General features: G+C 38.9%; 1 protein-coding gene across 28 annotated transcripts in view; it reads right to left on the reverse strand.

Annotated features, from left to right (window-relative positions):
* Positions 1 to 26,303, reverse strand: part of LOC134224057 (calcium-activated potassium channel slowpoke) — a 289,103-nt gene that overhangs the window by 117,406 nt on the left and 145,394 nt on the right. For 19 of the 28 annotated variants that reach the window (XM_062703499.1, XM_062703481.1, XM_062703432.1 and 16 more), the window contains exon 8: positions 8,968 to 9,078. In XM_062703499.1, coding sequence (XP_062559483.1) covers positions 8,968 to 9,078 — 111 coding nt within the window. Of the gene's footprint in view, positions 1 to 8,235; positions 8,342 to 8,967; positions 9,079 to 26,303 lie in introns of all 28 variants that reach the window. The other 9 variants (XM_062703489.1, XM_062703447.1, XM_062703302.1 and 6 more) reach the window with 1 other exon arrangement.

Consider the following 26,303-nt stretch of genomic DNA (forward strand, 5'->3'; position numbering starts at 1 on the left):
AGGGAAGATATGTTTCTATGGTGTTTCAACACTCACCCTCCTTCTGGAAAGGGGGTCTCCCATACAAATTAAACAGAATTTCGGCATAACTCGAGAACTAATCAGAGAATAAATCAATTTTAGGAGAAACAAAGTTCGTTGGGCCGGCTAGTAAATAATAAGAATTTTTGGAAGAAAATGGAAAGAATCTATCCCAAGAATTTGTCGAAGAAAATACCGAAGATTTCGCTGAGGTAATTTCGAAGAGTTTGCCGACGAAATTTCTAGAAAAATATGCCGAGGAAATTTCGTAGAATTTGCTAAGGAAATCACAATGAATTGGCCGAGAAAATAGCAAATAAAATGTCAAGGGTATTGAAAAGTATTTGCCGAGGATTTCTCGGAGAGATGGCCGAGAAAATTTCAAAGAATTTGCCGAGGAAATTGCGAATAATTGACCAAAAAAGTATCGAAAAAATTGCAGAGGAAATTTCGAATAGTTCGCCGAGGAAATTTTGAGTAGTTTGCTGAGGACTTCCTGGAGGATTTTTAGAAGCAATCTCGAGGAATTTTATGTGGGAATTGCAAAAAATCCTTGGGAATTTTGAAGAATTAGTCGAGAAAATTTCGAAAATTTTGCCGAGAAATATTCAAAATATTTGCTGATTAAGTTCCGATTGATTTTACCGTGGATTCTTCCGTGAAGTTTCGAAGAAGTTTTTCTGGAAATTTCACTCAATCTCCCTTGAGAGCTCTGTTGTATTTCCCATGAGAACGAGGAAGAGGCGTTTTGGCCGATAGTTATTTGAACGAAAGCCATTTAGCCGAAAGCTCCTAGGCCGAAAGTTGTTTGGCCGAATATGTCATTTGGCCGAAACTCATCTGACCGAAAGTCATTTGGCGGAAACCGAAAGAAATAGACATACGTTCGCAAATTCCGTTCGACCAAACAGGTCACTTGGCCAGGTCAGGTCAAAAGCCGTTTGGCCGAGGAAATTCCGGAGAATTTGTAGAGGAAACACTGAATAATTTGTCAAAGAAATTTTAAAGAATTTTTCGAATAAAATGGAAAGAACTGATCCGAAGAATTTGTCGAGGAACTTTTCAAAAACTTGCCGAGGAAATACTGAAGAATTGAGATAATATCAAAAATCTTATTGATGATATTTCTAGACAAATTTCCCGACGAATTTGCCGAGGAAATCACGATGAAATATCGAAAAATCGAAAAATTTACTGAGGAAATAGCAAAGAAGTTTTCAAGGGAATTAAGAAATACTTGCCGAGGATTTCTTGAAGAAATTGCAGAGAAAAATTTAAATAATTTTCCGAAGAGATACCGACGAATTGCTGAGCAAATTTAAAAGAATTCACCGAGAAAATATCGAAGAATTTGCCGAGGAATTTTCGAATAATTTGCAGAGGAATAATAATTGAAGAGAAATATTTCAAAAAAATACCGAGTAAGTTCAGAAGAATTTGCCAAGGAAATCTGGATGAATTCGCCGAGTAAATTGGAGAGAATTTGTCAAGGAAACTGAAAAGAATCTGCTAAGGAATTTCTAAAAAAAATCGAAGAAAATGAAACTTGCACAAAAAGTTTGCCTGGGAACTTTTTAAAAGTTTTCAAGGGGAACTTTAAAAAAATTAGCCGAGGAACTTTTTAAGAGTTTGCCGAAGAAATTTGAAAAAAAATACCGAGGAAATTTCAAAGAATTTGAAAAAAAAAAATCCGGAAAGTTTGCTGCGGAAATTTCGAATAATTTGCTGATGAATCGCTGAAAGGAAATTCCGATAGAATTCTAAAAAAATTGACGAGGAAGTTTCCTAAAATTTGTCAGGGAAATTTCGAGGAATTCGCCGATAAATTTAATAAAATGCCGATAAAATACCGAAGTATTGGTCAAGGAACATTTAAAAAATTTGCCGAGGTAATTCCGAAGAACTCGCTAAGAAATTGCGAAGAATTTTCAGAAGAAATTCAGAAGAATTTGCCGAGGAAATTTTAAATAATTTGCCGAGGAAATTTCAAAAAAATTGCCGAGGAAATTTTGAATAGGCAAAATTAAGAAGTTCTTGCCGAGGATTTTTCGAAGAAATTGCCGAGAGAAATTCAAAGAATTTACCGAAAAGATACCGAAGAATTTGCTGAGAAAATCATCGAAGAATTTGCGGTGCAGTTTTTGAATAACTTGCAGAGGAATAATAATTACCGAGGAATACTTAAAAAATACCAAGTAAGTTCTGAAGAATTTGCCGAGGAAATCCCGATGAATTTGTCGAGTAAATTGGAAAGAATCTGTCAAGGAAACTGTTTTTGAAAAATCGAAGAAAATGGAATGAACTTCCTCAAAAAAAATTAGCCTTGAAACTTTTTAAGAGTAGAGGTGTGCGCCGCCGCCGTCGACAGTTTTTGGCACGCCGCCGCCGCCGCCGTTTGAAATTTGTCACGCCGCTGAACTATGATTTTCCACGCCGATTTAAATTCGATGAAGTCCGCAGATTTTTCCGAAAGGTTTCTCCAATTTATCACGTTGAAACTTCACTGAAATTTTCATGAAAATATCAATGATTTCCTTGAAATAACTGAGAAGAACTTCGAGTGCAAATTCTGAACCATTAAGTCGAGGCTCATCTAGCCTAAAGTTATTTGGCCGAAAATGTCGTTTGGTCGAAAGGTACATACTGTCGAAAATGTCGTTCGGCCAAACAGTTCCTTTGGATAAAAAATCGTTTGACAGAAAGGGTCATTTGATCGAAATGGTCATTTTGCCTTAAGTGTCGGAGTGCTTTGCGGAAAGGACATTTTCGGCTAAATGATTTATTCGGCAGAACGACATTTTCGGCCAAACTATTATTTCGACCAAACGGCAGTTTCAGCAACTTTGCTGGCCAAATTACATTTTTGGTCTAACCATTTTCGACCCAACAACCGTTTCGGACAAACGTTTCCATAATTTCGCCAAATGGAATTCGAGTTACTGTGTTATTCGTCCGGGTGACATTCGACAAATCGAATGACTTTCGACCAAACGGCCCTTCCTCATTTGCCCGAAAGGTGTTTAGCCAAATAAATCATTAGACCCATCTGGAAGAAAATGTCATTTAACGAAATGGATACGACCGAAAATATCGTTTGCCGAAAAGGTTGTAGTCACTCACTCCTCTTTTGTTGATTTCATCATATAGTCAATAAAATAGTTTCGCAGATTTTGTAAGTAAAAATAACCATGAATATTGTTGTCTTATCTATTATTTGTAGGGTTCATACTTTTTCTTTCGGTGAGAAAAAATCAATCAATTTTCGGGCCAAAGAAAAATCCTTTTTTGCAGTCTGTGGCGAGAAACATCTTTCACTCGCTCTTTTTTCTCTAGAGCAGGCCTGGAGCCGTGCCTCCTGGCCTACGTTTTTTGTTGATGGCCTTTTTGCTGCCCTGGTGGACAACAAAAGAGTCCATAAATGGATTTAAGAAATAGAAAAAATTGCTGGTAAGCCTAGCCTTGATGTTTGATAGAGAAATAACTTGTCTGGGCAAATGCGATACCGCCAGCAGAAAGGGAATGGCATCGTTAAAACACGACTTGAGACAACTATGCTTGGCACGGCAGTTCTTACGCTTCACAAATTTTTCGCGAAAATTTTCAGCGTGCATTTAAAAAAAATAAGACCGCAATGGGATTCGAACCTAGAACACCAACAAAAATAGCACTGGGTTGTGCTCATTCTAGCCGTACCTCCACGTTGACCGCTTGTTAGGATAGGTATTTTTTCCATAATGTCTGCATTGGTCAAGGCAAGAAAAAGATAAAAGGTCTGAGAAAGCAAGCAGGACCTAAGTAACTTTTTTTTCGTGAGTTAATTTAAATATGGCAATCAACAAACCAATATGAAAGCTTTTGATTGCAGCACTCAAATTAAATCATAAAAAGAGAATATTTTTCAATAAAAAATCTGGAAAATTTGCTGCGGAAATTTCGAATAATTTGCTGAGGAATCACTGAAAAATTTCAAAAGAAAATTCCGAGGGAATAGCAAAAAACATTGACGAGAAAGTTTCGTAAAATTTGCCAAGGAAATTTCGGAAAAACTTCCCAGATGCCGATAAAATACCAAGGAAGGAACATTAGAAGAATTTTCCTATGAAATTCCGTAGAACTCGCTAAGAAATTGCAAATTGAAATTGAAATTTCGACGAATGTGTCCAAGAAATTTCAAATAATTTGCCGGGGAAATTTAAGATTAATTTGCTGATGAAATCCTGAGGAATTTCAAAAAAATTCCGAAAAACTTTCTAAGGGAATTGCAAAAAAAAAACCAGAAATCTCGGAAAATGTGCCGAGGAAACACCGAAAAATTTGTTGAAAAAATTTCAAAGAATGTGCCAAAGAAATTCCGATGTATTTGGCGCGGAAATGGTGAAGAAATCGCTTAGCATATTGCGAGAATTTTCTCGAGGGAAGCGCAAAGAACTTGCCGAAGAAATTTAGAAAAAATCGACGAGAAAATACCGAAGTTACCAGAGAACTTTTAAACATGTCCCCTTAGGAATTCCGAAGAGATTGCCTTAACTGTTTAAGGATATTTCCTATGTTTAAAAAAATCTAGAAAGTAAAATCCTGAAAAAAATCTTTGAAAATTTCACAGTATTGAATTGCAATAAAATATTGCCGCACTGATTCACGCCGCCACTGCCGACTAGAATAACCCTCGGCGTGCCACCGCCGACGACGACTTCTGAACCGGCGCACACCTCTAACGACATTTTCGGCCATTTGATCCGTTCGGCAGACGACATTATCGACCGTGTGACCAGTTTAACCTAATGATAAACGACTAAATGACCCTTCTGCCCAACGACATTTACGGCCAAATGACCTGTTCGACAAAACGACTTTTTCAACTGACCGACATATTCGACCGTATGTCTCTTTCTGCCAAGTGACATTTTCGGCCAAACCGTTTCGACTAAGTGGCATGGAATATGAAGTTACTTGGCAGAATACTTCATTACTGAAATATCAACTCCAAGAAGAAAATATTTCGTCCTTTAAATTTTACGGCGGTAGTCGTTTATGCAATGTGTTTGTTTGTAAACTTCAACGAAATTCATTTTCATTTACATTTTATTTCTAATAACTTCATCTGCGTTTGCTTAATGAAGCCTTAGGATGAGAAAAAGCCATTTTGAGTAGACCATCAACACATGTCTTGCTCAAACAGGCAGAAAACCTCATTCCTTTTCTTAAACGTTACAATTTAATAAAACATAAAACTAAGATTCGTAGTTTTACTGAAATAGTCATCAGGGTACGTCAGGATGTTGCGGGCTTAGCGACGACAGCAATCGAGAAAAAAAATGCATCATAGGGGAACTGTACCGGTTTTGGCCATGTTCCTAATTTGGCCAATTTTGCGAATAACTCCAAAAATGAAGCAATTCGCAAGGGTTTTATTAGTTCCAACGCTTCAACGCTGCTTTCAACTGATCGATTATTTTGGAAAAATATGTATTTTTCAGGGTTGGCCAAAACCGGTGCTTCTTCCCCTATAACAAAAAAAAAACTTTAAGGTCACTCCTGACGAAATCCAAGTTCCAAAGTGCTCGCGTTTTCGGGGGCACGCCACTCGATTCAGAGGCGGCGCACAACTGTCATTTTTCTTGATTTAGCGTTACTGCATCGCAGCATGCGTGAAATAATAAAAATGACAGTTGTGCGTTGCTTCCGTATCGAGTGGTGTGCCCCCGAAAACGCGATCACTTTTAAACTTGGATTCCGTCAGGAGTGACCTTGAAATCGTTGGACAGATTCTAACCTGTGTCATATCGGTAATATGCCCCTAGCAACGACGTTGAAAAGCAGCACCGGGATGACTGCAATCAAAAATGTGGACTACTTGGTTAAATCTGGAGGATATCAGGCGGATTGGATCATGAAGGCCATATTCCGCATGGCGTTGTTCAAGCTGCAGAAAACCACGTTGACGGTGGCTTCTCTCGGGTGCGTAGATGTTCAAATGTCCCAATACTTCAGCGCAGTCTATATCACCCAGCAACAATTTTCCAGCGAAGACCGCTTGGCTAATATATCTTCTTTCTTCTAATGTCTGCAGCCCCAGTAGCCTACAACGATCTTCGTAGGGCGGTAGATTCTGCAGATCACGCCAAGGTAGATTCCGAAGTGCTTTTCTGACAAACTTTCTTTGAATAGCCTCAAATCTCAAAATTCACGACGCCTGATATGGACACCATATAACGGAGCACGATTCCAATATAGAGCGCACTAGTGCACAGTATAATGACCGGAGACATAGAGGATCACGAAATTCGCTAGTCAGTTTGAAAATAAAACCCAACTGCATGTTGGCCTTGGATATAAAGCTTTCATAGTGGAGTCGATTTGAGAAAGCTGGATCGAGGACAACTCCCAGGTCACGAATATGATCAGTGTGTTCAAGATGGTATAGTTATGTAGGATTGCCCGTAGTTTCCAGTGAAATGTTATAACGTTGCATTTTGCAATACTAAGCGTCAATTGTTTTTGAAACTCCATTCTACGAAAACATTTAACAGTTCTTGTGGCAGATGGCAGTCTTGGATACTGTTGAGCACAATGAAGATTTTCACGTCATCTGCATAGAATAACCGATAGCCGGGGGGCATTAGCCTGGACAGTTCGTTCGTTGAAATGAGAAGTATGCGGCTGGGGCATCATGAAGTCGTAAGGCTTCGTAATTTAATGAAGTGTTTGAATTGATTTTAACAATGCTGATTTTTTAATGGGGGTTGGGTCTCTAGTTCGTCAAAGGCGCAGGACTGGTTATCCGGAGATGGCGAGTTCAATTGTCGGTCTGGCCAAGGGGGTTTTCGAGTAGAGAAATATTCTCAGACAGAGTGTATCAAAAAAGTGTTAAAAGTGTTAAAAAGAAGATAAAGTTGGTAAATAAATTTAAGTTTTCGGGACTAATACTGACTCCCTAATTTGGTGTTTAGCCATAATTTGAACAAATATTTAAAGAAATTGTCTTATTCGTATTAATTTGACTTTCGACATAACCTCAAGTATCCTTTCATATGTTGTTCATTTTTCGAGGTCTATAATGTAAATCACCTTCCATTGGCCCAAAAAATTCTAATATTTTGAATGTTCGTTTTCCTATGTCTAAAAATGGCAGAAATACTGATTCAAGTATCTGTGAACTGTTGAGTTTAGTATTGTAGTGTTTCAATAAATCAACTAACACAAGAACAATTTGAAACTTAAGATCAAAGTTAGAGTATGTGGCAACATCTAAGTACAAAACAGTGAAATTTATTTAGACAATACTATACTCAATAGCTATTTCCAGCTACAGCGTAGCCTTTCATTTTTTTTTTTCTAAATACAGTAAATCAGATAGCTTTGGTAGATTTATTTCCATTATTGCTTTTCTAAAACCACTTTGCGTTTAAATTTGGTATTAACATATAATCGATTGAGACACTCCTCCGGCCAATAATAGAAACAAACGTACCAACCTCTTTTTCGTCGGCGCCAATTAATGCCGCTGGAAGCCCTATAGTGACACAAAAATGTAACGAAAGCAGTGCCTCTATTTAAGCGAAACTGCCGCTTCCTGCACCGTAACTCACTGGAACATTCAGAGATCGAAAAAACGTCTAGCATTCTACTTGAACTTACAGTAAACAATTGAAGCGAAACGTATGAACAGAACTGATACTTCTATATTTAAGTTCACATCGGGGTTGTAAATCGATACCTGCTGCATGGTTCTAAGTATACGATAGTGATATTTTGCCCCTTTCTCACCCAACCGCTAACGGACGATGTTCCTTTTATTGAGGAGTGGGCAAGTGTATTTTTATTTGCTTTTACTCTTAAACAACTTGATCGGTGCTAGTTATGTGCAGAACGTTTGTGTTTTAGGTACTGTAAGTGTGTAACGGAACAAAATTGCATACTTTTTATTTCTAAATATTTTAAAGCCTTGTTTTGTATTTTCAGAGAAAGAGTAGTTTTGTGTTTCAGTGAATGGGCGGCTGATAATGTTCAAAATTCCATTTGTTCGCATTCTTTTTAGTTTGGAAGCTACCGGAAAGAGGAGAATCCTACGTTCTCCCAACGTGTGATGAAATCAACGAGTGAACGTAAGAGGATGATTCGTTTTGACTGTCTTTGCGTTTTCTTTTTAATGTCGTTTGATTGAAAAAGAAAATGAGCTTAATTTGTGTGTTAGCTGTTGGCTGTGGGATGTACCTTTACTCGCTCCAAATCGACTGCGTTCATCATAGTTCCCTGAAAAAACTCCACCGTTGTGTAATGTCGCTTCAAGAGACCTTCGAGTTCCAGATCAGGCTCCTTTCTATAGTTCGGTATTTAGGCACAGGTACAGTTTTGGTTCAACACGTTAATATTTGATTCAATTTATTGAATTTATCAAACGAATTAATTATATTAAAAAGTTTCATAGCTCCAACAAAGCGGTGAAAGAATGAGAGAAAACAAGACAACAATGGCAGTGTCAACAAAATAGTAAAAAAAATGAAAAATGGGATGTCAGAGTAAACAAAACAGACAGTGAAAGAAATAGATGAGAGGAAGAAGATCACTTATTAATTTGGAATGACTTTGACTTATAGCTTTGGGAACAAAATTCATTTAAAAAATTGCTTTAATATTATAATTGATGAATGTAGTACAATTGTATCAGCATCTATTAGAAGCCGAAGGTTATTGCTTTCGTTAATACATAAATATGGTAGTAAGAGAGAAAAACGTATATGATGTTAATGTCAAATGAATCTAATATAAGGAAAACAGGACGGGGCAAGGTACTTTTCGTTATATTTGACTAAGAGAGCTCTAGCTATGCTATATAATCAATGTAATGTAAGTTTGCGCGATTATCAACAAACACACAACGAAAGTGGGTGTAACTGAAGGCTCGAATGATGGCAAATACGTAACATGGTAAACAGGGTCACTTACCGATGTAAAAATACCACTTCAACGTCCACATCCTCGCGATCTTCGTGTAAAAAATCCTTCAGGAAGTGTGACACCGACTCGTATGTTATATGCCCGCACACCACGATATGTCTTTGGGGTGGTTTTGCAACCAATTAGCACAGTTTTTTTTTCGTATTTCACAATGGGCCATTCAATACCAAGCACACCACAGCAAACATATTACGGTTTCGATACATCACCGATTCAATTGCAGACGGTTGATTAAGGTGGCACATGTCCATACCAACAGCGGGTCCATAAACAGCGGTCCAAACAATCGAGGAGCAGGAGCAGCATTTGAAAAAAGTGGTGGATTTTTCCGATTTATATCGGAAAATTGATAACCATAATAGGGATAGAAAACAAATATATTAGTATTTTATATTAACACAATTTTTGTGAACAATGATACAACTAGACACGATGTACAACAAAAAGAAGGATTGTGTTTGTTCTGATGAAGACTTCGCTAGAGACAGAATATGTGCAACACCTTGACATATTATTTGACTTACCAAATGTAATATGACATATCATTTACATACATCCTTTGATGTTATTACGCAAACATGTGAATTCAATTAAAGGGATTTCCATACAATTTAATCTTTACTGTGCCAAAAAAAAAAGCGATTAGCGTATTTCGGAGGGGTAAAATAATGACAACATAAAATACAGTCTACTATTGATATATTACAATAGCTGTATTAGGTTTTTAGGAGATACATATGACGATTATCACATTATCTATAAACTGCATTTTTAAATTAGATAAAATCAATATTTTCCACTTTCTTCGGCGGGATTTGAACCCACGACCTCAGAACTTGAGCCAGGTCCTTTCCCTTATTTTGCTACTTCATTTTTATTCCAAAATTGTGTGGCGTTAGCGACCTCTCGGCTGAATGTGCTAAGCTATCTTTTTTACATATTCTAGGGTCGTCCAATCGTTGCTTTAAATCAGTTGCTTTAAATTATTCAAATGGTCAAAATAAATATTTACGAATAAAATGACAATTTGTTGGAGATCAAAGAAAAGTGGGCCATTTGATTCGCCAACAACTCAATTATGGGTCCCCAAACTTAACTTTTTTTTTCATTGAACTCGGCTATTTATTTTCGAAAAAATAGCAGATTGATTCATATATACAGCGGTCACGGATCCTTTTTCTTGCTTTATGAAAGGACATAAGAAAGAAAGTTGAAAAGATCTGAAGTCGAACTTGATTACGAGCTACGCTGAAGAAGATACGACTGAAAACAATTGGTAGAGATCCACACGACGAAGGTAGAAATACGATTAAAAGTTTTGTCGCAAAAGTCGCTTTCTACTCGTGGGTCCTAAAATGATTAAAAATATAACAATCACAACGAAGATGTCGAATGTCTTCCTAAGATGAAAAAAGAAGAAGTGTAGTATTAAATAATGTAGTCTGAGTTATCTCAAATGATTAGAAACTCGTCGGAAAGCATTACCCCTCATTACTCAGCGGATCGAGCAATATTACAAAGCCAAATGATGCAGTCTATCTAACTTCAATTAATACCACAGACGTGCATATGGCAAGGAGGATGGACATGTAGTTATTTTCAACCATTAATAATCGTCTTCATTAAACAATTAGGATCTTTAGGAAAATTCTCAAAACTTATGAGCGATGTGAATCACATCAGTCATATGGCTTAGAGGTCAGGGGTCCCGTTGCGTAGTTGGCTAAACGTTCGCCTTAAAAGCGAATGGTCATGGGTTCGATTCCCAGCCCCTCCACCAAACCCTCGTCGGTCGCCGGAAGCGCAGTCCGTACCTACCAAATAATTATACAAATAATAAAAACATACTCTAGTTCATGATGAGACTCGCGATTTGCATCATTGCATGATTTTTACGTGTCCTTCTTTGTTGAATGCATTGAATAAACTTTCTTCGCTTAAAATAATGGATAATAAATCCATATGTGTAAACAAAAAGAATCGCACACGAGAGAAACCGGAGAGTGGACGGAATGGGTAGTGGACGTTCCTTTTTAGGGCTATTCCTTTAAACCAGGATTTTTGTGTGCTTAATATCACTTTTATTATTACAAATCTTAGTGAAGTGTGATGTGATTGCTAAGAAGCAGTTAAAACTTCTAAAATGCTTGATAGCTTTTCAGTTAGTGCCTAATGAGTGCGAAATTGTGATGTGTTTCGATTTACAAATTTGGAATACTCCATAAGTCCAAACAGACAAGTATTTGTTCTCTAGTGTTGGTGCCGTATTGCCCGTATTTGTATTTAAATTTACAAATCATAGAGAATGAAAATATTAGACTTTTCTCTTTTTAGTACAGTCTCTCCAGTACAGTTATTAGTGTGAGGCTGTGACATGATTTGAAATATTTCGGAATTTTCTCCTATTGAATATTTTCTCTCTTATAGAAAAGTGTTAAATACTTATCACTTTTGTGTTGCCAGTGTTTGTGACGGTATCATTTCATACTTGCATTGCTTCTATTATTTTCACTGATCGTGTTTAAGTTCCAATAGATGGATCATGTGACTTCGTTTTATATTTAGATACATCTCTTATATATCTCTTACAGATCTACATGAAAATTTGATTGGGTTTAGGTTGCGCTTTGTTTTACTGAGACTGTAGTTTTTATTCACAATCCAAAGTCGATATATACATGGAAACTACAGTCAAAACAACGTTGCTTAAATACTAGTCAAAAACGCATGCATATTGATTTATTAAAGTATTTCCTCCACAGGGTTGCCAGATACTTTTTTTTTGTTTGTTTATAACAGTTAGAAATTACTTGCCGTACGACAATGTTTTTTTTTTATTATTGATGTACGTTAGTTATTAGAGTAGCTATACAATAAATTATTCTATCTATCTCGTACATAACCGAGTATAGATGACTTATTATGACCATATTAAGTTGAATCTGGTCTTCAGAAAGCAATGTAAAGCGCATTAGTAATGTGTGGTATCTACTACTACGTCAATGCTGTATGTATTAGTTTGCTCGATCAAATTTTAACAATTGTATGTTGCTTCAAGCATTATATCTGAGACAATATCTAATTTTTACTCTGAGAAAGTTGTGGAAGCACAATCTCATTTCTCTTGCGATAACTGATGTGGTTGTGTACTAAAATCTGTATCCCAGGTCTTTGATAGTGCGTTGTTCGAAGCGCTCTTTCTTTTCAATTCGGTAACCGTCGATACCAGTTCGATCCTACGAAAGTTCTTAGTTTGTTTATTGCATTGGAAAAATGGCTGATATTCAAGCTTCTAATCCAAAGTGTTCGCTATCTCCAGCTGCTGATTCGAAAGATGAGGCGGTGGTTGTATCAGAGCCTGCTTCCACTTCAACTTCCGTGCCACTTGGTGAGAAATCTTCAACCACAATTGGGAAAGGCGTTGGTTCCAACAAGTCTCCCAAAATTGGCGGCAAGTCTAACAGGAAGACTTCGTCGCATAAATCATTGAGTGATCAAAGTGCAATTTCGTCGTCTATTCATGTTCATCGTTTCCAAATTAGTCTTAAAAAAGGCTACTTTACAAACGAACTGAGAGACGAACTATTGTTCGCTTTGAACAATTTTCTTTATCAACTACCGGTTGACTCGTTTCGGGAAAATCTGGTTCTCGCCGGAAAACGAAGAAAGCTCCACATGGCTAATGGAGAAGTTAAATGTGATAAATGATAAAGTGGTAGGTGAATGTAAATTCTGCATAGAATCATTTGGCCTACATCAGAACAGGATTTGCTTAAACGTTCCTTTGATTTCAAATGAAAGTTTAGACCAATCTGACGTTCTGAAAAGGCTACATTTTCAAAATCCTTCTTTAGGAATTTGTTTTTGGAGAATGATGAGAACTGTAACTGTCTGCAAAGCTTGAATTCTTTGTATTAAAATTATGCAGAATTCTATTTGCCAAGATTTTAAGCAATTAATGTAAGATTTGGTTTTTGGTTGTAGAAAGTGTCAGAAAGGTACTGGACAGATAAACTACTGCTGAAGAAAAGCGCAAGCAGAAATGGATGAGACACGACTCAGACTCCAAGGAGCGCGCTTCGTTAAACTTAGAGGCTCAACAAATGAGTAGCGTTCACAAAATGGCAGACACTAAAATAAATTAGGTCCGGAATGGGTTCTGGAAGTATTCTGATTTCCGTGTGTGTGAAACTTCAAATCAGCATGTGTTGTAAGGTCTCCTAATTTTCCTGAAGTTTGAATCAACTGGTCTACCGAGTCAACCACGGCTTCCATGATGTCCCCATCCAAGGTATCAACCCAATTATGTTTACCAAGTATATCGGAACTGATTTGCGATTTGGGCGTAACTTATTTTGTAAACAAACATTGTTCCATAGATTTCGGAGAATGCGAGGGTTTTTATCCCAAACTTATTCCCTTATCTGGTAGAGGAGTGCTTAATATGTCGGATTCATACCATGGTTATCCCATGAAATGCTTGGTTTAGCAGGAATTCACCTTCCAATGTTTGTTTACAAAATAAGATACACCCAAATCGCAAATCGGTCCCGATATGTCTTTCCAAATCCTAACATATGAGATGTTGTCTGATCTGCAAATTGTTCTGGAGTTTCAATTTGCCGGCACAATTTGGAGATCATGCAACATCTCATATGCTTTGATTTGAGACGCAATTGAAAGACAAAAAATGGAGGACATGATTGAGATGACACCGCAGCTAATTCCATCAAGGGAGTCGTGGTGGACATATTTGGTCTGATATCGTTGCTCGTGGCATCATGGTGTTCGAGGTTGATTCGGTAGACCTTTTAATCCAGGACACTCCTTTTAATCCAGGAAATCCTTTGAACTCCAGGACAATTTGGAGACTTTACTACATCTCATATACTTGGATTTGAGACGCAAATAAACGATAAGTACTCGGAGAAGGCAGGAGGTTTGTTTGAAGGGATCAATGGTGCGAACGTTTAGAGGTTGTCATACAATCTTCCGGAGCTGCGGCAACACACACTAGCTGGGAACAGTTTTCATAATAATGGGCCGTATACAAGGGCGCGTTATCGGATGGTGGCCGATCAATGAGAGACGATTCTTCAACTTCAGCATAATCAACGTCCATAGCCCACACTCCGGAAGTACTGATGATGATAAGGACGCATTTTACGCGCAGCTGGAATGTGAGTACGACAGCTGTCCAAGTCACGACGTCAAAATCATCAGAGATTTGAACGCTCAGATTGGCTAACAGGATGAGTTTAGACCGACTATTGGAAAGTCCAACGCCCACCGGCTGACGAACGAAAACGGCCTACGACTAATTGATTTCACCGCCTCCAAGAATATGGCCATTTACAGCGCCTACTTCCAACACAGCTTTCCGTATTGGGACACCCGAGATCACCCCTGCAGACAGAATCACAAATCAACCACGTTCTGATTGATGGACGACACTTATAAAACATTAGCGATGTCAGGATATATCGTGGCGCTAACATCGACTCTGACCACTAGTGATGGTTAAACTGCACCCAAAACTATATGTCATCAACAATGCTCGGTACCGACGACCGCCGCGAAACGACGTAGAGCGACTGAAGGAACATGATGTCGCCACTGCATACGCGCAGCATCTCGAGGCTGCGTTGCCGGAAGAGGGTGAGCCCTCTTGAGCGCTGCTGGAACATAGTTGAAACAACCATTAACGACGCAGTGGAGAACAACGTCGGGAACGTGGGACGAAGTCAACGGAACGATTGGTTCGATGAAGAGTGCAGACAGATTCTGGAGGAAAAGGATGCAGTTACAGACGGAAGCGGAGACAGCAAACCAGCCTTTGTCAGGAGAAAAAAAACGCCACCTGGACGAAGCGGAGTGCGAGGGTATGAAACAGCTGTGTCATTCTCAAGAAACACGCAAGTTCTATCAGAAGCACAATGCATCCCGCATCCCGCAGCCAGCCGATCTATGCAAGGATAAGGATAATTGAAAGATAGAAGCAGCACTACGAGGAACATTTAAATGGCACTCAGAGTACAGGCAGTGAAGGTCAAGGCAGCAGAGGAGATGACTACGTCAATTCTGCAGACGATGGAAGCCAACCAGCTCTCACCTTGAAGGAGGGTAAGCATGATATTCAACAGCAAAAGGCTAATAATGCAGCTGGTAAAGATGGTATCGGAGCTGAGCTCATCAAGATGGGCCCGAAGTGGCTGGCCACTTGCATGCACAAACTAATATTCTGAATCTGAGGAACCGAATAACTACCGGAGGAGTGGAAGGAAGGGGTCATATGCGCCATTTTCAAGAAAGGCGACAAGCTGGAGTGTGAGAACTTTCCAGCGATCACCATCCTTAATGCCGCCTACAAAGTGATATCCCAGATCATCTTCCGTCGTCTGTCACCATTAGTTAATGAGTTCGTGGGAAGTTATTAAGCCGGATTCGTTGACGACCACTCGACAACGGACCAGATCTTTACTGTACAACAAATCCTTCAAAAATGCCATAACTCACCATCTGTCCATTGATTTCAAGGCGGCATACGATAGTATAGACCGCACAGAGCTATGAAAAATTATGGACGAGAACAGCTTCCCTGGGAAGCTTACCAGACTGATCAAAGCAGCGGTGGATGATGTGCAAAACTGTGTGAAGATTTCGGGCGAACACTCCAGTTCGTTTGAATCGCGCCGGAGACTAAGACAAGATGATGGACCTTCGTGCCTGTTGTTCAACATTGCGCTAAAAAGTGTCTTGTGGAGAACAGTTTGTAACAGTCGGGGTACGGTTTTTAACAGATCCTGTCAATTTATTTGTTTCGCGTATGACATGAATATTGTCGGCCGAACATTTGCAAAGGTGGCAGAACTGAAACGTGAAGCAACAAAAGTTGGATTACTGGTGAATGCGTCAAAGACAAAGTACATGCTTGTGGGCGGAACCGAACGCGACAGGGTCTGCCTGGGAAGCAGTGTTACGATAGACGGGGATACCTTCGAGGTGGTCGAGGAATTCGTCTACCTTGGATCTTTGCAAACAGCTGATAACAATGTTAGTCGTGAAATACGGCTACTACGGGCTCCAGAAGAAACTGCGGACAAAAAAGATTTCCCACCGCACCAAACGTGTCATGTACAAGATGCTAATAAGACCGGTTGTCATCTACGGACATGAAATTTTTCGAAATGGACAAATCAAGCATCCGAAAGATATTCAATTTGCAAAAAAGAGCTAACCGCGGTGGAGGTTGGTACCCGAATTCCGATGTTTTTTCCGCAAACGTGACCTTTAAGTGGTCTTGTTGTATAGGGGTTATAACTCCTATCTAGAGTGTAGGAGGTTGAGGGTTCGAGTCCCTCCAAGAAACGTGGATTCTTTTTCGCAAATTTCATATCAATTCGTCATTTCGAAACATGTGCGGTGCATATGCACAGTCAAGATATTTAACAAAAAAAAATAGTTTTCGTACGGTCGAGTTGCCGAATAATATGCAATTAATTGTATCCAGTATAATTTAAAATACTGGATAGTTAATGATGATCAGGATGTTTCATTTTTGCAAGGATAAGATTAATCGCATGGTCCTCAACAACGATACATGTTCTGCACCTACTTTCGTTTTCCCGTAAGCGCTCTATGATTAACTTTTGTTACAATATCGGATCTACAGTTATTAGACGAGAATCTGTTGGATCTGGAGATCTCTCCTGACTTTCAAAGATCCGTCGCCTATATTACCTAGAAAGCGTTCAAAAACTTGAATTTATATTTCAAAGCACAAAGCACTTCAATAATATTCAGCGCCATTACTAGAATATTCATCCGTTGTCTGGGCTCCTTTTTATCAAAACAGCATAATGCGAATCGCAGCAATACAGGAATTCAGGGAAATATCTGAAGGGTCCTCTTGGTAATTTGTGTAGAGTTTGCGAAGTAATTTATGAAGTGTTTTTGGGGATTTTTTTGGAGAAACTCCAGAGAGAATTTCAGTAGAAATTCTATGTGTAATTATTTAAGAAGTTACAGGACTTCTCGAGGATTTCCTGAGTAAACATCCTAAAGCATTCATATAATAACACCCGGTTGAATTCCTAAATAATTTTTAAAGGAATAAACGGAAGAATTCCTGGAGCCACTTCCGGAGAAATTCCTGGAGGAACTCCTAGAGAATCTTCCGAATGAATCCTTGAGGAACTTCCGGAAGAATTTCGTGGAGGAACTCCCAAAGGAACTCCTGGCAAACTTCCGGAAGAACTTCTGGAGGAACTACCGGAGGAACTCCTGAAGAAATTTCCAGAGGAACCTCCGGACGAAGTTCCGGAACAAGTTCCGAAGGAATTCCTGGATAAAATTGGAGGAACTTCTGGAGGAACTTCCGGAGGAATTCCTGTAGAATCTACAGGCGAAATTCCTGAAAGACCATCCGGAAGGACAATTTATGAAGGAACTTCCGGAGAAATTCCTTTTGGAACTTGTGGAGAAATTATTGATTGAAGTTTTGCAGGAATGGATGAAACTGGATGAACTTCCGAAAGAATTCTTGGTGGAACTTTCAGAAGAATAACCGAAAGAACTTCCAGAGAAACTTACGTAGAAATTTCCGAAGGAATTCCTGGAGAAACTTCAGGGGAACACCTGAAAGAACTTCTGGAGGAACTTCCGAAGGAATTCCTAGAGGAACCTGCAGAGGAATTCCTAGAGAAGCTTCCGGACAAATTCCCGGAGGAACTTCCGGTAAAATTCCTGAAAGATCTTCCGAGAGAATTCCTGGGGAAACTTCCGGTGGAATTCCAGGATAATCTACCAGAAGAATTCCTGGATGAACTTCCGAAGGAATTCTTGGAGAAACTTCTGGAGAAATTCCAGGGTGATATTTTGGAGGAACTTCCTGAAGAATTCCTGAAGAAGTTTCCGGAGGAGTTCCTGGACGAAGTTCTGGAGGAAGTTCTGAAGGAATTCCTGAATGAACTTCGTGATGAGTTTTTGGAATAACTTTCAGTAGAACTCTCCGGGGAACTTCCGGAGAAATTCCCGGAAGAATTTTTATCAGAACTACGGAAAGAATGCCTGGAGCTTCTAAGCAACTTCCGAAGGAATCTTTGGAGGAATTTCGTGGAGGAACTTCCAAAGGAACTTCTGGCGAACTTCCGGAGGAACTCCTGGAGGAACTTCCGGAGGAACTTCTGGAGAAACTTCCAGAGAAACCTCCGGACGAAGTTCCGCAGCAAGTTCCGAAGGAATTCCTTAATGAACTTCCAGAAGTATTATTGGAGGAACTTCTGGAGGAACTTTCGGTGGAATTTCTGTAGAACCTACAGGCGAAATTCCTGAATGACCACCCGGAAGGACAATTTCTGTAGGAACTTCCGGAGAAATTCCTGGAGGAACTTGCGGAGGAATTCTTGAACGAAGTTCTAAAGGAATTTCTGAAGAACTGGATGAACTTCCGAAAGAATTCTTGGTGGAACTTTCAGAACAATAACCGAAAGATTTTCCAGAGGAATTCCTGGAGGAACTTCCGTAGAATTTTCCGAAGGAACTCCTGGAGGATTCCTGGAGAAACTTCCGAAGGAATTCCTGGAAGAACTTCTGGAGGAATTCTTAGAGGAACTTTCGAAGGTATTTCTGGAGAAATTTCCGAAGGAATTCCTAGAGGAACCTGAGGAATTCCTAGAGGAGCTTCCGAAGAAATTCCTGGAGGAACTTCCGGAGAAATTCCTGGAGGAACTTCCGAGAGAATTCCTGGGGAAACTTCCGGTGGAATTCCAGAAGGATCTACCAGAGGAATTCCTGGATGAACTTCCGGGGGAAGTCTTGGAGAAACTTCTGGAGAAATTCCAGGGTGAAATTTCGAAGGAATTTCCTGAAGAATTCCTGAAGGAGTTTCCGGAGGAGTTCCTGGACGAAGTTCTGGAGGAAGTTCTGAAAGAATTCCTAAATGAACTTCCGGATAAATTTTTGAACGAATTTCCGGGGGATGTCTTCGGGGAACTTGCGGAGGAATTTCTGGAAGAATTCTTTGAAGAACTTCAGGTTGAATTTCTGGAGGACCTTCCAGATGAACTTCTGCAGGAACTTCCGAAGGAACTTCTGGAGGAACTTTTTAAGAAACTTCTGTAATGGTGGAGGAACTTTCAGTGGAATTCCTGGACCATCTGGAGGAATTTCTGGAGGACCTCTGCATGAACTTTTGGAGGAATTCTTGGAGGAATTTCCGGAAAAATTCCTGAAGAAATTTCCTGAGGAACTTCCGAAGGAATTCCTGGAGGAACTTCAGGAGAAATTCCTGGAGGAACTCCCGAGAGAATTTCTGGGGAAACTTCCGGTGGAATTCCAGAAGGATCTACCAGAGGAATTCCTGGATGAACTTCCAGGGGAATTCTTGGAAAAACTTCCTGGAGGATTTCCTGAAGCAACTTTCGGAAGAATTTCTGGATGAAGTTCCGGAGGAAGTTCTGAAGGAATTACTGGATGAACTTCCGGAGGAATTCCTGTAAAAGCTTCCGGAAGAATTCTTGGGGGAAGATCCGGAGGAATTTCCGGAAGAAGGAGGAGCTCCTGGAGGTGTTTCCGGAGCAATTCCAGAAAATTTTGCCGGATTAATTCCTGGAGGAACTTCCGGGGGAATTCCTGTAGGACCTTCCGGAGCATCTTCAGGAGGAATTCCTGTAGGACCTTCCGACAAAATTCCTGGAGGACCATCCAGAGGAATTCTAGAAGGAATTTCTGGAGGAGCTTCCGGAGGTATTCCTGGTGGAATTCACGAATGAGTTTGTGGGATCATTTTGAAAAATTTCTATTGCTTCAAATAAGCTCCTCCCGACCTACGCCACCGAGCCGCCGACGCCGCTGGCTGAAAATGATCCATCACGCCGCCGCCTATAAATTTTCAATCGGCACACAGGTCTAGCCACACTATGAACTGAGACAACAAAACGTGATAAATTTGTCGAGGACAAAGGTCAATTTACAAGACTTTTAACGAAGGAGAGTCTTTTGTTCAAAATAGATAATCCTGCTATGAATCGACCGGAATCTACGAAAACCGTTTCAAAAATGTTGTCAATATCTAGACTAGTAATAATTGGCTTGAAATAAATTGGTGTTAATAGTGCAAATTGTGTTACATGAGTTCAACGAACTTGGCTTGCTCCAATAGTGCTTCGCACAGTGCATTAACGAACAATTAAGCGAGAAAAAAAAACTTTAAATAATCAAGGCGATAGATGGACATAACCCAGGATGGATATCTTTCAAATCAGCCCATTACACCACTCGGGATGGACAGGACTTATAGGAAAATACATGAGTTAAATTTAACGAATTCGACGTAACACACTTACCCGAATTTCCATAAGCTTATTAGAAATGATTCTTTAATATGTATTATGATATTGAAAATAAGTATAGCTCCCGCGAAAAGATCGATTTTCAAATAAAATGTTTTTCTGTCATATTACATTGAGTATTTCATGTCAAATTTTCATTCAACCAACGAAGCTATAGCAACAAAACTCTGCAAAACACATGTCATCAAAATTGTCCAACAACATGATCACGCCACAAGCCCGTAGTTCGGACGTGGTGTTTTGACAATGTTGCCCTACCTTGTGTTGACGTATTCTATCTCCGCCGAATTGTCTCATCGAGGCGAAGTCCAATCAGAACAGGGTGTGTACGTGTAGATGGGAGGATTCCTCAAATGGATATGATAACACAAAAACAAAAGCCAGAAAACGGTATTTCGGAACGTAAAATGAAAGGAAGAGATAAAGAACAGACGACATGGAAACGTGGAGGCAGTTAAATAAGGCAGTAGGGAAGAAGTGAGGAATTGGGGCGGGTTGAAAACACTGAAACATCGATCAATCGAAAGGATCGGTAATTTACTGGTGGTCGGGATCGAGGAAAATGTAGCCAAAAGAATGTCTGATAGCAGAAAGAACAGTAGGTGGGGCGTTACACCACATGTACAGATTATACATCGAGTTCATGCCATTATTATGGAGGATTTTGTCGCTTTTATGGGAGAGCGTGGGAAAGGAAAACTAGAATGGAGCAACAGGAAGTTCGTTCCGCTAAACGTATGTTCTGCTACGGTTGAGCTTTTTTTCGGTCAAGGAATGACGTCACCTTAGGTGGGGGAGGGGCGTTGAACTGGTCGATATGAGCTTCTCTTGGTCCGGTAGGTTAAAGAAGGTTCAAGTTTGTATCTTGTTTCTAACAGACGTTTCAGGGAAAGAATTGTAACACTGAATCGAGTCATTGATGAAACTGCAAATCAATGAGTTCGTTTTCATCGATCAGAGAGATTCCGTTCTTGCTAATTTGATACCGGAACATTACGCGATCTCGCGGTAGCACGAATCTGCATATCTTTTTCTCACGTATGATATCGGAAGAAATGCTAACATGTGTGGAAAATGTAATATCCTTTTTATTATTATATCTACAATGTCACGAATTGGTTCATATATTAAATTGAATTCTCAACAATGCAAATTGCTACTATTCTACGGAGCAAGCTGTGATGACCGAGAAAATCTTGCTTTTATCTTTTGAAAACATTGATCAACAATCGAATTATCGAATTGAGCTGCTTAGCAAAATTCTCTCATGATTATTACTAGTTTCTGCAATCAATCAAACTATATCACTACTGGATCTATTCGTTACGGTAAGCACAGTTCTACGCATTCCAACCAAGCACTACAGTTCACATTTCCGTAAGTAACGACACTAGACTTCAGGTGTTGAATCTTTGTCTATAGTACAGCTCATTTGGCATTCCACTAACTACTAAGAGATCAGGTGCTTTCATGCAGGTGCGTGGATACTACGTTGCATATGTATACTAAATCAATACTTCAAACCGTGCTGGAAACGAAACAAATGAAGCGTATTGATTGAATTCCAGTGGAAACAATCAGTGCGCTGTTCCACAATTTCTTTCAAAAAGCCTACAAAAATGCCTCTTGTAACAGGAGATTTTGTTGTTTCGGGTAGACAAAGTTATTCAAAAATCAAAAATAATAAAACAAAAATAGGTTCTTGAACATAAGTATTTCTTTCAAAACTGACACCAAAAATTAGTAATCGAACATATAACTGATAAGATATTATCTCCAACTGACGTTTGTGCCTGCAACTCTTATTGATATCACTACAATTTATTTCTCTGTCATCTGTCGGAAGAGGTTAATGATTGATTTAGATTTCTAAAATCCTACTGTACCATCACTTAAATTGATATCGACATCCCATTTGGTAAGGTTCAAAAACAAAATTACGACGGTCGTCGGCGAAAAATCCCACCCGTATAATGAATCACGGTCCTGTGAAACTGGTGCAGATATTCACGCGAAATGTGTTCAATCTAGAGCATTCGAAGTTAACTGCACGCTACTGTATCTAGCCGTTATTTTCTTACTTAGTACATATTCTAGAATTAACAAACACGTGTGTTGATGGGTTGCAACTTCTAGCGATATAACCTTCGTAACCTTAGCCATCCAACCGAATTGCAGCTATTCAGTGCTGGTGTTGCATACACGTGAACGAACGTTGAACCGTAATCAGTCGTTTTCGTTAAAGTTCCACAATGTGTAATCTAGAGAAACCGTGCACCCAACTCCGCCGAAAGTTCTTCTACTTGTGACGGAGCAAACGTGGTTCAATTCGAGTGAATGTTCCTACGGTTCGTTCCTTCTACAAACTCTCCGCAACCAGTTTTAAACCTAACTTCTTTACCAGAATTGTGTTGCAGAAGTGTTCTAAGACAAAGTGGTTGCTACTTCGAGTAATGCGTTCGTTCTGCGACGTGTTTTGTTCCAAATTACCCTAATGGTTGAGCAATGGATGTTCAATGATGGATGGAGTTTATAAAGTTTAATATACTTTCCTGAACAACAAACAATGCACAAACAATCCGAGAGTGGCATGAACAAATTGATGACGGTAAGTGCCTTGAAAATTTTGAAATATGATGAGTGAAGGGTTATGCTTTCGCTACGCTGAATATAGTTTTGGTGGTATTAAGTATCTTGTTATGGTGTTTATAATCTTCTATAGGGTGGAACTATTGGACCATGAGCTTTGACTGATTCGCCTCGTTCTAGCATTATATTATTTCGCTCAAAAACTATCTGAATTAGTTTTACGCATGTAAGAAGAAACTAACGGTGGCATTTTAAAGCTATTTGAGAAATCCCCTGTGTTTTTGTTTCGGATATTTTCGATGTCAAATATACAAATTGATAATGTTTTTGGGTAGAGTTCAAAGATTAATATATATAAGTACAAAACCGGCATTGATTTTTTTTTCCAATAATCAACACCACAATTTCAATTTTGCTTAAATAGAAAATAAAATGTCATTTTTCAACTTATTGGAAGCTTAGTCATCATATGATTGCGACCTGATGCATCATGAGCTGCAAAGTTTTACAAACAGGGATATCAGTAGGTTACTGAACTTTCGACGATATTAACATAGTCAATAGGGTGGTTCAAAAAATTGATTCTGCTCCACAGTGCTCATCTGATTCTTTACTATGTTCTGAGTGTCCTCTGAAAATTTGAGCTCATTTGGATTAAAACTGATTTAGCACAAGCCGTTTCAAGTTTGCATGCAAATTAGTATGGGGAAATTTATGTTTTCATTAAACTGTTAATGACGTTTCCCCATTAAGCGCAGGTTAAAAGAAAACCTACATAGCTATGAGGAATACTCAACAGCTTTCACCCAACGAAAACCGCATGTTGATTAATCGCCCCAATAATTAGTAATCGATTTTAGGACAGGTTGCGAATCTTTAGTCATGATCGTTAAACTTCTTTGAGGGCATCACTGAAATGTGCAGTGCAACATAGTAGCCTGAATTTGTGTGTGCTATCTTTCGCGCCACGAGCAGCAATGTTGCCTGTTGATGAGTTATGCAATTTGCTCCAGAAAACCACGGTATAGATTAAATTCGATTACTAATTATTGGAACGATTAATTGAGATGCGGTTTTCATTGAGTGAAATCTGTTGAGTATTCCTTTTAGCTATGTAGGTTTTCTTTTAACCTGTGCTTGATGGGGAAGCGTCATTCACAGTATAATGAAAAAATAAATTTCCCCATACTAATTTGCATCCAAACTTGAAACGGCTTGTGCTAAATCAGTTTTAATCCAAATGAGCTCAAATTTTCAGAGGACACTCAGATCATGGCAAAGAATCAGATGAACACTGTGGAGCAAAATCGATTTTTTTAACCACCCTAATAGTCAACCTCTCAGCATACATATTTTTGGCGGGAATTCAAAGTGACGTGTCGTTGCTTAAACTCAGCAAGTAATTTACTTAACATCAGCTAACAAACGTCATGTTTGTAGATACCTGATATCAGATATTTATTCTGCTGATGAGATGGCTGTGCGAATTTTTCTAAGCTGCGAAAATAAAAATTGAATAAATTATCCAACACGAGCAAGGTGCTCCCAAGTAAATTTGTGCGCAATTAGATAGAAATTTCAAAGGTATTTTTTCTGAATTTCTATAAACAATTGATTGAACATTGGATGGATTTTTTTCTTGCATGCTTTCTACGAGAAACTATTTGGAACAACCATGATTTTTTTTCGGAAATTCGAGGGAATCTCTTCAGAACTCAAAAATGAAGTTTATTGGAATTTACAAGAGGATTTTTTCGTTACACATTCTTCAGAATATCCATGGGAAATAATTAGAATTTTCCATGTGAAATTTTCAAAAGTTTCTAAGGAAAAAGGTTCGAAAATACTACATGAATTTCTTTGAAATTATTAAGGAAATATCCTAATTGATTCGACTTGATGGCGACGTTTGAGGTTTTGGCTTTTGGGATCAAAAACGGGGTTTTATGTTTTCATCCGACGTTTTGGACACATGTGTTGTGCCTTTTTCAAGGAGTTAATCATGTTCCGTTATGTTGTTAGATTAGCCCTCATATTAGGACTTAGTTGTCACCACAACTCGTTTGCCCTGTCTTGTGTGAATTAGGGTGGAAATTAGAATTCATCCGGCTCGCAGAAACATTAAACACATCTATAGAAAGTTTTAACGGAAAATGTTTGCGAAATTCCACAGGAAATTCTTCGGAGTTTGTACGAGTATATTTTTGATTTTTTTTTTCGGGAGGTCCTCGAAATTTCTTACGGGAAATTCTTCGGAATTCGGAAGGGAAAATCTGCGAAATTTTCAAAGAAAATTTTACGAGTTTTCCTCTGAAAAATTCTGCGGAAAATTATTTATAAATTGCACGGGTCATTCATTAAAGCTTCTAGGAAAAATTAATTAAACATTCACTGGAAATTCTATCCCAAAATCCCAAAGAATTCTTCTCGGAGATATAAAAGAGTTCTGAAGAATTCCTTGTGAAAATTCCAAGAAATACCACATCACTGAAAATAAAAACATTTTTATTGACAAACATTTATAGATTTAATTGATAATTTTTTGGGAAGGCCGTTTGGCTGAATGCCATTTGGCCAAAGGCCACTAGGCCGAAAGTTGTTTGGTCGAATATACCATTTAGAAGAAAGGCCAAAAGTTATTTGGCCGAATAGGACATTTGGTCGAATAGGACATTTGGCCGAATATGACATTTGGATGAATAGGTCACTTGGCCGAATAGGACATTTGGCCGAATATGACATTTATCCAAATAGGACAATTGTCTAAATAGGTACTTTAGTCAAATAGGACATTTGGTCGAATAGGTCATTTGGCCGAATAGGACATTTCAAGCTCTATCTGGTAAAAGGGCGAATGTCGCAAGAGAGAATTCTCTTCGTCGACTTCCCCTCTTTTAAATAAAAGTGACAAGCAGAGGATTTATTTGCAATTTATCACTTCAGAATGCAAATTCGCATTGTTTTCTATCGTTCTGATATGATAAACCACAAAGAAATCCGCTGCTTGTCACTTTTATTTAAAAGAGGGGAAGTCGACGAAGAGAATCCTCTCTTACGACATTCGCCCTTATTCCAGATAGAGCATGATTTGGCCGAGTAGGACATTTGACTGAATAGGTCATTTGGAATGTGAGAAATGAGGTATGAAAAGTGAGACGTCTCACTACTCACTTCTTATTTCTGTTAAATGCGTGAAGTAAGAAGTAAGTAGTGAGACGTCTCACTACTCATTTTTCACAGTGAGAAGTGAAAAAAAGGAGACGTTTTATTTCTCACTCCTCATTTCTCACTGCTCTCTGTAAAAAGTGAGAAGTGAGTAGTGAGACGTCTCACTTCGCACTACTTACTTTTTTAAGTGAGAAATGAGGAATGAGAAGTGAGGCG

The sequence above is a fragment of the Armigeres subalbatus genome, chromosome 1, assembly GCF_024139115.2.
Source record: "Armigeres subalbatus isolate Guangzhou_Male chromosome 1, GZ_Asu_2, whole genome shotgun sequence".
Lineage (NCBI taxonomy): Eukaryota > Metazoa > Arthropoda > Insecta > Diptera > Culicidae > Armigeres > Armigeres subalbatus.